The sequence below is a fragment of the Amblyomma mixtum genome, chromosome 8, assembly GCF_055824585.1.
Source record: "Amblyomma mixtum isolate Tamu chromosome 8, ASM5582458v1, whole genome shotgun sequence".
NCBI lineage: Eukaryota > Metazoa > Arthropoda > Arachnida > Ixodida > Ixodidae > Amblyomma > Amblyomma mixtum.
The window spans coordinates 59292888-59305776 of record NC_143019.1 but is presented as its reverse complement, the minus strand read 5'-3'; the positions used below and the strand labels follow the sequence as shown (position 1 = coordinate 59305776).

At 46.3% G+C, this 12889-nt stretch overlaps 1 protein-coding gene across 1 annotated transcript in view; it reads left to right on the top strand.

Moving 5' to 3' along the window:
- Positions 1-8603, top strand: part of LOC149332606 (uncharacterized) — a 266465-nt gene extending 257862 nt beyond the window's left edge. Inside the window, exons 3-8 of the mRNA XM_089558239.1 lie at positions 1724-1870; positions 2995-3122; positions 3497-3646; positions 4472-4573; positions 4809-4880; positions 5517-8603. Of these exons, the coding sequence (XP_089414365.1) occupies positions 1724-1870; positions 2995-3122; positions 3497-3646; positions 4472-4573; positions 4809-4880; positions 5517-5762 (845 nt within the window). The 3' untranslated portion in view covers positions 5763-8603. The remainder of the gene's footprint in view (positions 1-1723; positions 1871-2994; positions 3123-3496; positions 3647-4471; positions 4574-4808; positions 4881-5516) is intronic.
- The last annotated feature ends 4286 nt before the right edge of the window (positions 8604-12889 follow it).

Genomic DNA, 12889 nt, shown 5'->3' with positions numbered 1-12889 from the left:
CCAATAGCTACGCGCGCTCCTGCAGCGCCGGGACCAATCAGCGCTTGCTCTCAGCGGTATGGGGGCTCCGGTATTCCGCTAACGGTAACAAGGTACACGTTATGCTAAAGGCGTCTATTTGCGAGAACTTCGTTGACGACTTCGAGAACGGGATCCATTGTAACGCTGGCAAAACGCCGGTGCAAATGTAAACGAAGCGACGGCCGCAATAGCCGATAGATGCCTTCAACGTGCGGCCGGTGGTAGCTTTCTTTTCGGCTGCTGCTGGGCCGCACTGCTGGCCGCCAGAAATCACGGAGTCTGCGTTACGTCATGTGAATGTCATGTTTTACGTCACTTAGTTCTGTGTCATCATAGCAGAATCCCAAGTTTGAATCAGAGCGGCGGGAAAAACTATTTCAACTTAAAATCCAAATTTCTTAGAAATAAATGCATCTTTCGCTGCCGGCCAAGTGGCAACAAAGCCATGAAATGCCGAACTATCGGATTTTGCTATAAAAAAATATTAATAGAGCTCTCCTTAGAGTCCCTTTAAGACCCATGTTAAGTTTGCTAGTCTGTTGATCCCGTGGAAGTTCATAGATGAAGCCTATTAGATGGCCTGTAGAGTTTGAACTTTGTGTATTAAGCCGACCTGGCATAGGTGAGTGCACAGGTAGAGATGCTGCAAAATTCAGTTTAACTAGTGATAGCAAACACAGGTGCTGAAAGTTGGCTCTAATTTTAGCACCGAGTTCTGTAGCATGTACTAGGCTTCAATGAGGAAAATTGCTGGGCCAGTCGGCTCATGACTAACACGAGGAAAATCGGTGAATGTGGAACGACGAAGGTAGAAGTGACAGACACAGCACCAAACTTGCTACTGGTTGTATTTAACGAGAAGTTGCAATAAATTTGAAAGGCTTATTTTTTTTTTTTTTGTTTGCTTGGCGGATGGTTTCCTGTAATGTTCTCATTGTCCAGGGTCTTGAATATTTGGGGGCCGGGTTTTAAAAAATTCCTATGCAAAATCTACTACCCCATTCGAGCTGAAATAACGTTCACAAAGTAGCAAAATGTGGTCTACGTTATCTGATAAGTGATTCAACATCAGTACTTGCCTAGATTTTTCGGAATGGGCGGAAAACTGCTCTCGGCGGCGTGCAGAATTTTCTCAGAAGCGAGTCGAGAAGCTACAATGACATGGTGCGCCATCTGTCGATCTGCACCTTCGAAGCAAGCGCGCCAACGGCCTTGCCTGAGATGGCGGTTGCCTCGCCGCTCGGCAGATGGCGCACCATGTCAACGCAGCTTCTCGACTCGCTTTCGCGAAAATTGTGCACGCCGCCGAGAGCAGTTTTCCCCCAATTCCGAAAAATCTAGGCAAGTACCGATGTTGAATCACTTATCAGATAACGTAGACCAGATTTTGCTACTTTGTGAACGTTATTTCAGCTCGAATGGGGTAGTATATTTTGCACAGGAATTTTTTAAAACCCGGCCCCCAAATATTCAAGACCCTGTATTTGCCGCAACATCGCATGAAATCCTATCGCGTAAAATTCTGCACTGTGTCTTTCATTTCGTTTCTTTTTTGTGCGATGTTTCACGCTGTTTTCATTGTGTTAATGATCGCCTTCTTTCATTGGAGCTTTGGAAGGCGACAGATTAAGGCAGGAACACTGTTTGTCAGTTTGTTGACTGCAGCAGCGAAAGTAATGTCTGGTTGTGGTATTGCCTGCAGGCAACTTCCGGTCGGGCGCCCAGGGCACCATTCTGAAGAAGCTGTGCGGCAAAGAGGAGTCCTGCCTGAAGCAGCTCATGAGGGATCCCTGGCTGCGAGATTATGTGCCCGAGTTCAAGGGACGCGTCGAGATGGAAGACTGCACCAGTGAGTAGCCCCGTCTATTCCGTTGGAGCTGTGTTGAAATGGGTCTCATTCCATGAAAGCTGGGACCCATGGAATAAGGCTGTTTTTCTCGATGTTGAATCAGGTGTGGCATATGGCCAAGGCTCCAGTTAAGGTGCACTGAAGAGGATTCTGAACACGTCTTTTTGCCGCGGGAACTCGATCTACACGTTCCTAGCATTCTTAGAAACTGCGATCTACTGCCCTGTGTGGCCGATTTCCCCAATTGAAACGAATTAACGTCCGGCTCCCGCCTTTTTTTTTTAATTCTGCCTCGTACGGTGGGCGGAGTCGACCAGCGCGTGGAGCGCCTTTCACCCAGTCCCGTGGAGGCTTTGTTTTCTCTTTACTTTGTTTTTTAGGTTTCCATGAATAAATAGTTTCATTCGCAGATAATATAGCCGCAAAATAAGCCCGCAGAAATAAAAATACGCGCGGACTATTTGCTACTACGGACTACTACGTAGTACTCCGCCGATGGCAGAGCGGCAAGCCGCCACGGGACTGGGTGAAAGGCGCTCCACGCGTTGGTCGACTCCGCCCACCGTACGAGGCAGAATTAAAAAAAAAAAGGCGGGAGCCGGACGTTAATTCGATTTAATTGGGGAAATCGGCCACACAGGGCAGTAGATCGCAGTTTCTAAGAATGCTAGGAATGTGTAGATCGAGTTCCTGCGGCAAAAAGACAAGTTCAGATTCCTCTTCAGTGCACCTTTAAGGATTGCACATACCATATAGATTGCATAATTTAGTGAGCAGGTTTCCGTTTTTTTTTTTTTTATTTCACATTGGCGCCTGGCCAATGCTTTCTGATTCAATAGAGTAATTTCCAGCTTCTTAACATGTTGTCATTCACGGCTGCCGATCCTCTTTGCACCATTGGCATGGCGGGAGATTTGAGTTCGAATCGGAGGTGTCGGGGATCAAAATGATCCAAGCTTCACTTCGTGTTACAACTTATTGCCCCAGTTACTTTACTCCATGTTCTACTGTAGCCCTGTACAAACTGAGAGCTTGAATTTTAGTGTAGAGCCATTGGTTAAGTGCAGCATTTCATGCAGTCATACTCATCTGTGCCCTTTTTGTGTGATCCTTTCTGTTCGCAGGCTACCTGGAACTGCAGGATCTGCTCGCTGGATTCCAGTGCCCATGCGTGATGGACGTCAAAGTGGGCCTTCGGACGTACCTCGAAGAAGAGCTGGCCAAGGCCCGGGAAAAGCCCAAGCTCCGCAAGGTGAGACCCCCGACACTCTTTTTACTTCCTCATCTGGTCTCCGTACTTTCTAGTCTTCTCACCTGCTGGGCATTGAATTGTGAAGGAAGATACGAGGGTAGGAAACTTAAGCTTGCTCATGGTTGAAATAGCGTTATAAGCAGGATAGAAATGCAGCCAGCTCTCAATAATTCGAGCACCAAAAGGGCCAACCATTTCTTCAAATGGTGCAGTTTTTTGGAGTTACCGAGAGCCTTTTTAATAGACGATGTTGATGAGACCAAAGTAGCAGTCATTGGCCTAACTGACTGTTTGAATTAAGCAAGCTCTGATTAGGTTTCGAGTTCGCGATGTGCACCGCAGCTCTTTCTCACAGTGTTCTCATTCTTTCGCAGGACATGTATGAGAAGATGGTCGCTGTGGATCCCGACGAGCCAACGCCCGAGGAGCATGACCTGAAAGCGGTGACCAAGCCCCGTTACATGATCTGGAGGGAGACCATCAGCTCCACTGCCAGCCTGGGATTCCGCATCGAGGGCATTAAGGTGCGTTACCGTCTCCCATACTACATCAATCAGTTGCAACCTTCAAGCAGCACATGCCTGGCGTTTGGATCGAGTTATGTGGCTTTTAAGAGAGAGAGCAGTTGACTTGGAGAAATTCGAGGCCCGTGTACTGTGCGATGTCAGTGCACGTTAAAGAACCCCAGGTGGTCGAAATTTGCGGAGCCCTCCACTACGACGTCTCTCATAGCCTTAGTCGCTTTGGGACGTTAAACCCCATAAACCAAACCAAACCAGTTGACTTGGAACAGGGGACTGAATTTTGAATCAGGCAGTCGGGTTTTGCTAGGTTTGTGATGGTATTGCATGTGAGATGGCATGCAAGCACCGTAATCTGTCTAGAGAATGTACTGTCAGGGCCAGAAGTCTCTAGACGTGTGAAAAGTGGTCTAGGTAAATAGGTGCTATGTCTGTTAATGATCACGTCTTTTCATCTCTACAACTGCGGTCTTGAGCCACTCCCTAACAGTAGAGATGTTGGCTTCAGGTGTCACTCGCGCATCCTGGAAACTTTTGCCCTCGATGGTACATGCACATGGTATTTAGCTGTGAAGGTAAATGCGGCATGACATTGGTTTTTCTTCAATTCTAGTTTGCAGCTTTGAAGAGCTGTGCCTTATAATATCGTAATAATCATAGCACTCCACAGCAGGCATGCGTAATGTGTTTCGAGCGTGGGTAAAGAAACTCTGTGCTATCAGTAAACAACTAAATGATATCGGTGATGCTCTATTCACATTGGATGTTATTATTGTTTCACATGTTTTGCCTTCATTTATTTATTTACATATCTGTTTATTTTTTCAGAATCCGGATGGAACCTCAACAAAAGACTTCAAGACAACAAAATCAAGGGAACAGGTCTTGAATGCCATCGACACATTCACAAAAGGCTTCGATGATGCCCTGGTGAGTCCATCAGGCCATGTTATTGCAAATTTTTTCAGAGCTGTAAGCTTTGTCTGCTTCATTTGCAACTCGTTTTTCCTGCATGATTAATGAGTTTATAACTTACATATACACATAAGGCCTCAGTCTTGAATTTAGAGCCTTCATTTGCACCTTAGCTCTAATTGAAGATTGCTCAGCAAACACATAATTTCCTTCTGCAATAGTACTTAATGCTGTCTGCTTTTCTTTGCAGGGAAAGTACCTTCAACGGTTACGGTCTTTGTACAATGCGCTTGAGCAGTCGGAGTTCTTCGCCACACATGAGGTAGGTTGCTCGATTGGTGTGTTAACTTTAGTGTGCGAATAAGTATTGCTAAAGTGTGTTCAGAGCTGTTCAAGCGAGTTTTTCTGAGTGAAATCTTTTCCTTGTAAGTCTACTTTCTCTGCCATGGTCAAACCTGGAGAGGAGGCTTTTCTTTGTGACATAGCTTTTCACAAGCGCTCCAATCACCTGGCAGTAAATAAGCGACCGTTTACACGAGACCAAGCAAACACACCTGCTGGTTTGGTTTTGCCCTACTTGCTCTTCTTACGGGGGCCATATTGAGTGGACAGTGCTAACTAATCTGCACACCTCTCTGCAGAGATGTACTTTACTGAGCTGTTCTTGAAATCAAAATATTGTTTCGGAAGGACTCATTAAAATGACAGCCTCTGTGATAACTGAAGCAAAGCTAGCGAAGCTAATGTTCCCAAAATGTATAATAGTGGCAGGGAAGACTGCTATATAGCTGCTATTCGCGCTGACGGCTTGTTAATCTGCAGATTGTTAACAGATCTTCCTGCTTTGATGTTTCCTACTCAAGCTCCTGTGTGTCGAGTTTTTAGGCAGTCCAGTGCTTCTTGTATGTTTAGAATGAAGCTGTTGGGTAATTCTCTCTGCCGTCTGTTTTCATTGCAGTTCATCGGCAGTTCCTTGCTCTTTGTGCATGACAAGGTGGGGGCCAGTGTGTGGCTCATTGACTTTGCGAAGACAGTGTCCGTGCCTCCGGGGGTGGCCATCACGCACCGGCAACCCTGGGAAGTGGGCAACCACGAGGACGGCTACCTCATTGGCCTCTCAAACCTCATCGGCATCTTTGAAGAGCTCCTAGACAATCGCTGCGGAGGCTACTCCAAGAGCCTGCCACCCGAGATACCTGCCTAGGCTACTCTCCGCATCTCATCAAAGTCACGGTGCAGTCCTGGACATTGTTGTGGCAATGACCGCAGTGGACGATGAGGATGATGACCTTGCGAGGTCAGCTCGAGTACTGAACTAGCGGGTGAAAAAGTGTGAGAGCGTGTGAGAAACTGTGGACGAGTGCACTTGTGAAACACAATCTCGTTTTCTCGGGAGAGCCCGGCCTGTCAGCGTTAGTCTTCACGTGACCGAGCAGACTGCAGATTGTGACCGAAACGAAACACCGGCGCCACCTGCCGACCAGGGAGCTACAACACTGGGACTAAGCGTTGGCGGGTTCCACGGTACCTCCGTTGCCGAGTGCCCGTGAAACCCTAGCCGGCTCGCATGACTGCGAGACCTGCGAAAGAAGCTGTGCCAATGCCACGACCTTCCTACGGCATTGTTTTCTGCCGCCCGGAGCCCATGTCGGTAGTTATGAGGACTACGCTGCCTCACCAAGCTATGTGTTCTAGAGCAGAATCTAGGGCTCTTCCTCGTGGTGTTCGTCGAAAACGAAATGACCCCGAAAGCCACCACTGTGGGGAAGAAGTCTGTGTCGAGACGCCAAGAATGACACCTTCTCTTCGGATGAAAGAGAGCTGTATAAGGCCTGGTGGAAACAAGCCACCATGGAATGGCATGTGTCAAATTCTTGAAGAGTCATTACACCTCGCAAATTAGTGGGCACTGTAAGGTGGCAGGAAATGACGTGACAAAATGCAGCAAAGCAGCACTTGTGGCTACAGCTGTCCTTCTTTCCTTCGAGTACTTGCCCTCCCTTGCCCCCCCCTTCCCCCCCCCCCCCAGCTCACTCAGGTGCAAGCTGTACTGCACAGCGCTTCTGTAGATGACCGCGACGCAGCTCGTTTTCTGTCATGTTCGCTGTGCTGTTCAAAGCCCTGCAGTTGAAGTACAGGCATATGGAGTATTGCGAGAGGCTAGCATCAATTGCAGGCCTTAAAGTGAGGAAGGAATTCGGGTGCCTTTGAGCCAAAGTTGATATAAGCAGTGCTTTCTTGGGGAAGCTAGGTCAGGCCAGGGAGTGTTAAAGTGCTCTCTGCAAGAGAATGGTGGCTGAGAATTGCATTATAAGATGTTCGAGAGTGTTCCAGAACTCTGTAGCCCCCCCCCCCTTTTTTTTTCATGGCAGTGCTATGTGCTGTCATTGTTATTGTTGTAGTACATCTTTTTTTTATTATTGAGTTTCTCTACACAGACCTGTGCATTGCAAGGTTGGGTGGAGTGAGCGCTTACACTGAATGCATGTGTGTGTGTTCACGTCGTGAAGTTTGTTCGAGCTCCTACCGTTTCATTTGTGCAAGCTCTTCACTTCACCCTGTCTTGTGTCTGCGATATTTTGTTGGCGTTGTTTGGTTCTGCATTGCTGGTATGCAAATGCAAGAATTGAAGTAAGGTTAAAAGTGCCGTTTCTTTTTTCTCTGTGTGTGGGGAGTGCAAAGTTGTGATCTTGAAAGTGGCTTCAATTGGACTGAGTTGGCAGTTCGATGTGCCCAAGCACAAAGTCACCACTACTCGAGCCGTGGTGTGCTTGATGGCTTCAGGCTTTTTGCGAGCACCTGTTCCTGTGAGAATGATTTCTGTGGCAGACTGGATGGGGTTGCCGTAATCTGTGCGCTACTGCAGCACATTTACGAGGTTTGGTTCCAACGCATTAAGTCATGTAGGAGTTTGTGTGTTACCGTCAAACTTGGAAAATTCTGGCCTGTGCCTAATTCAGGGTTGGCCAAGTTTTCCGTGAATGGCAAGAGGTCAACTTACGAACACAGGTCTCTCTGTGTGCATTGTTAGAGAGACGCTGTGTAGTTCCCGATTGGCTGCTGTAAAGCAGTTTTGTGGTGTTAATGGGAGCAACAGGGGGAGGGGGGGGGACACGTGAGGAGTTGTTCATGTGTACTGAGTTGAACGTAAAGCACCATTTTTATTATCTTCAGCATAAAAAAAAATTAACTAGCACAAAAACAGCTAAGCATCACATGTCCTGGCCTCGTCAACACATTTATCTTGTCAAGCTATTACACCTTGCACAAGAATTCAGAGAGGGGTGGCTGACAGCCAGTACTGAACTGAGTGAGCATGATGCAACAGAAGGAATGTTTCAGAGTTTTGTAGCATGCACGTATCTGTGGGGAAGCAAACACATTGATGTTTTCATTTTTTCTTCACATTCTTAAAGGCATTTTTTTTTTTACAGTATTCATCAACTGACTTGCACATTGCCATTTTGTTTATGAACAGCTGCATTGAATGATGTGTTCCTTGTAATGATACTACACTTTTCCCGATCACCCTTCAAGTTGCTTTTGCAAACACTTGATTGGAGGTGCAATCGGACCTGTAAATAACTTTCCTTGGCTGATGCAAACCTGCGAGTCTTTTGAAGCAGACTGGGAGGAGCATCAGAAGTCGCGTCACCGTGCTTTTCCCACCTGTGTTGTCGACCATAGGCTGTTCCATGCTAAGCAAGCACTTCATGTGGAAGCCTTACACACATGTCTGTCGTACTTTTTAACTTGCTGCTTTTGTGCCATAACGGCTGCGAGTGAAATGCATGGACGAGACAGTCTCTTTTCTCGATTTTTTCCTCTCGAACAAAAAAAAAACGATGACTACACCACCAAACTTCTCTTTTTTATGCACTCTTCAGGTGCGTCATTTTCGTCACGCGCCTTCTTTTGTAAATAAGAGCAGTGTTCTATGTGTCTATTATTTAACGAAAGACTGTGGCTAGAAGTGTACATAGAGCAATAAGACTTGACTGTGTTTTCATCTTGCAATGAAGTAAAATATGTGTACTGAATGTAATTGATTGCCTCTTTTCCTTTCATTTGCCTTGCACTGGGTCCTTGTGGCCTTTGCCAAGCACAGTGCCGGCAGCATTGTTCTTTTCCATATCGCACACACCTCTCGGTATTTGTATCATAAACCGAGCTCCACTTGGTACAAGCGCACCATTACATATTATGCTGTTGACATACTGACATCTGCAGTAGGCATTCGATAGAGGTGACATTAGGAGACTATGCTAATGGCAGGCCCCAAAGTGATATTGCAGAACAGCTTTTGTAAGATCAGTGTGCTTTTAGCTGCCAGTTCCAGTGCGCAGCCTTTTTAGCAAGGAAGTATATTGTGAGGTCACGAATGTCTGACAGGTTGTGACCGCTACTGAATGCATACCATGGTAATGGCATTTGGAAGCCCTCGGAACATGGGTCAAATTTTCTCTGGCGTAGAGACATCTGACGCCCGATTGACTATGAGTGCTGTATGCCTGTAGCATGCCACCAGCAAATCTTTCACGAATAATAAATTCGATGAAAGAGTGAGGAGGGTACAGGATGCCTCTTTAAAGAAAAGCATCACAGCGACCCACCAATTCTGGTTTGGTTTATTGGGGTTTAATGTCCCAAAGCGACCCGGGCTATGAGGGGCGCCGTAGTGAAGGGCTCCGGAAATTTGGACCACCTGGGGTTTTTTAACATGCACCGACATCGGCCAGTACACAGGCCTCTAGAATGGTACCACCATAACCACTGAGTCACCGCGGTGGCTTCCATCAATTCTGTGCATTGAATGAGTATAGTACAGGGCAAGCTCCACAATACAACAAGGTACGAAAGCAGCACGAAATATGAGGGCAGTTATTGACTACCTTTTATTTTCTTTGGTGGACTCCACCAAAGTAGGACCCCACACCTGGAGGCCCTTAAAGGGGCTGCGAAACACTGCAAGGGGGGATACCGGCTATACTTCAGATGGATTCTTTATGTCACGCAGATGCTGACTTAAAAAGAATTACAGGAGTCGATGCACAGGAACGGGAGTTATTCAATGAAGAAATTTCAAAACACAAGCAAACAAAACGCTGCCCTCAACTCGATTTTGGCGGGGCTTCCCACTCCTATTTCGCTCTCCCAATGACGGCACCTGGCGCAACCAATCAAAACAGCCTGCCGGAGCACGTCGCGGAAGTTTGCACTCCAACTCGTTCTTGCTGAGACTGGCAGCGTCGTTTCCATGCCAGAGCGCCCCTGGTGGTGTATTTTGTATTTTACTTGCTTTGCAGGGCTTTTATCTAAGACGAACAAGTTGTTTTTGTTGACCTAATATAAAACGCAGACAGGTGACAAAATGTTTATTTATTCACACAATTTGCAGTATATTTACTGTTTGTCCAATCATCAAGCTCGCGCCAGGTGATGTCATATCCGCTGCTGAAACCCACCACTATGTGGGGACACCACCAGAGCCATGAATTTGTTTTTGGGAGGACATTAAAATATTAAAAAAACGAAATATACGCGGTGTTACCAATGCTAATAGCACCATTGTAACTTACTGTATGCGATCAACAGGCAAAATAGTCAACTAAGATAGTGTTTCTGGGCCCCTTTAAGTAGCTCCATCATGTGGCAAGACTCGACGAATAAGGGTAACCAGGGTGCCCGCTCCTTTGGATGCAGTGAGCCAGTCACGGCATGTTTTCGATGCTTTGGAGCACCATATCCCAGTTAGTAATGCCTCTGCCCTTCTTGAGGATCACAGAGTGAAAATTGACAGTGGAGGGTCAAACACATAGAGGTGTTTTTTCCATCTTTCCTCCATCTATGTGTGTTCTTGTTGCGAGTCTTCGAGCCTAGAGAAAGAAGTGCTTTAATGAACTAAGATTTTAGCAAACAAGCGAAGGGGAATGAGGGGCTCGTTATAAATATGACAGAAGCCAACAGCCACAGAAACCAAGGGGCACAGGGGATTTTTAAGTTATTTTATTTTGTGGTGTTGATCAGTTTAGAATATTACTGAATATGTTATCGCTTAAAGCTAATTGATTAGAAAAGCAGAAGAAAAAACAACCACATGCCGCCGGTGGGATCCGAACCCACGACCTCCGAATTACGCGTCTGGTGCTCTACCGCTGAGCTACGGTGACGGCTGTCAAATCTTCGGCTTTCGGGGGTATTTATGTTTACAAATAACCTAACCTTGAGAGTATTCATCAGCGCCACCCATGTTCATAAGCGGCGGACGTGGAACGTCCTGAGTTACCGCAGTTGTGACGTAGAACGTCATCGAACGGAGAGGGTGGAAGCTGCGTGAGAACCCTCTTATGCTTCCTATGGCGTCAAGGCTGCCAGAACCGAGGCCCTCGCTAAGCAATTAAGCAAACAAGCGAAGGGGAATGAGGGGTTCGTTATAAATATGACAGAAGCCAACAGCCACAGAAACCAAGGGGCACAGGGGATTTTTAAGTTATTTATTTTATTTTGTGGTGTTGATCAGTTTAGCTGGTATTCGAAAAGCACTGACAAGTGACTCTGTTTTGAGGGCGGGTTTCAGGGGAGAGAGAAGTGCTAACAGAAGGGTGCAGAAAGAAGTTAAACAGAAGAATTATAAAAGTAAGATAGGGGGTCGCTGAATTGGGGGATGGGTGGTGAATACACATTGAAGGCGAATGCAAGGAGCTTTTAAAATTGGCAGAAAAGTTCAGTGCCATGAAGGATGGGCAGACAAAGAGTTGAATGCACGGTGAATACATTGCAAGGGGGATACAAGATGGCTTCCAAGTTCGTCTCTGCCTGCCACGAAATGCCGCCATTCAAGGGGTGCAGTGGTTACTGAAGCGCTGATTCAGCTCTTCTGTCTGCCATCACCCTCCATCTCGGCTGCAGTGTTATCTGTGCACCGACATAAGTGTTCACACAGAGGCAATAGTGCTACCTTTTGAAAGGTTCCACTTATACCGACAACAGCATCAGGCAGGTAATTGAGTATTGTTCACAGTTCAAAAAAGGCAGTGTCCTCCATTGTACCCGAAGACCACACAATTAATTGTGAATTTTTTAAGTGCTCGCAGGATTGAGAACATATAAGTTAACCATGCCTGTGATCACAGTGACTGAGACAATGTCTAGAGCTGAAACAAGATTAGTGCCAAATACCCAGTATGCTAATGTTGCATTTCACGACAGCCCTTCTCCCCATTCAAATTTTCATGACGAAACTTTAATTTACAGTGATTCAAACACAGGCCGGCATGGTGCAGTAGATGAAGGTAACTGCTTTGTGCTTTTTACTGCATTCATATAAGAGATACGGGTAACGAAAATATGCAAATTTAGGTGAGAAATGAATGCCAACCAAGTTCTAAGAAAACAACATTTCGAAACCTACTTGGTTTACTCGTCAAGGTGTGACTGTGCATGAGTCACAGCTGTAACTACACCTGCAGTCACACCTTGATGAAGAAACAGAGTAGGTTTCAAAACACACTGTTTTCTTGCACAAAAACTTGGCTGGTGTACATGGCTCACTGAAAAGATCTGAAATATGAAAAGTGAAATTTAAAATTTACATATATTCAATTGTTGGCACTACTTTAATTCTCGCAGACTTTGTAGATGCAATTTAAAGAAGGCCGCCACAGTGGCTAAGCGGTTACGGCACTCGGCTGCTGACCCGAATGACGCAGGTTCGATCCCGGCCACGGCGGTCGAATTTCGATGGAAGCGAAAACCTAGAGGCCCCGTGTACTGTGTGATGGCAGTGCACGTTAAAGAACCCCAGGTGGTCGAAATTTGCGTAGCCCTCCACTACGGCGTCCCTCATAGCCTCAGTCACTTTGAGACGTTAAAACCACGCAAACCAAACCAAAGAAGATAAATTTCATCATACTCCAGCAATGTGCAGGGCTAAATACATGTACACTACGTCACTTTATTCAGGAATAACAAAAGAGAATGCTGGAGTACAGAACAAAACCACCCTTTCTGTGATGGTGACATGTGCACAGCAGTCAGAATGCAAGCAATGACAAGAACATGGAATTTATAATATGTGGTGTATATTGAAAGTCAGCAAAAAAGAAACTGCATTTGCACACTAGTGAAAGCTCCACTGCACAAGTGAGAAGCTCGAGATCTAAAGCATTTATACTCTACCTCGAGCTCTGCCTCGACAAACGCCTTTACCCTCCCCCTCATCCATCACTCACAGTGCCGGAGGCTCGCCTTCTTCGGCACGTTCAAATGAATGCAATCATCACCCCGTCTCGCCTCTTTCTCTATCGCTATCGATCGGACCCTTCCTGTCCC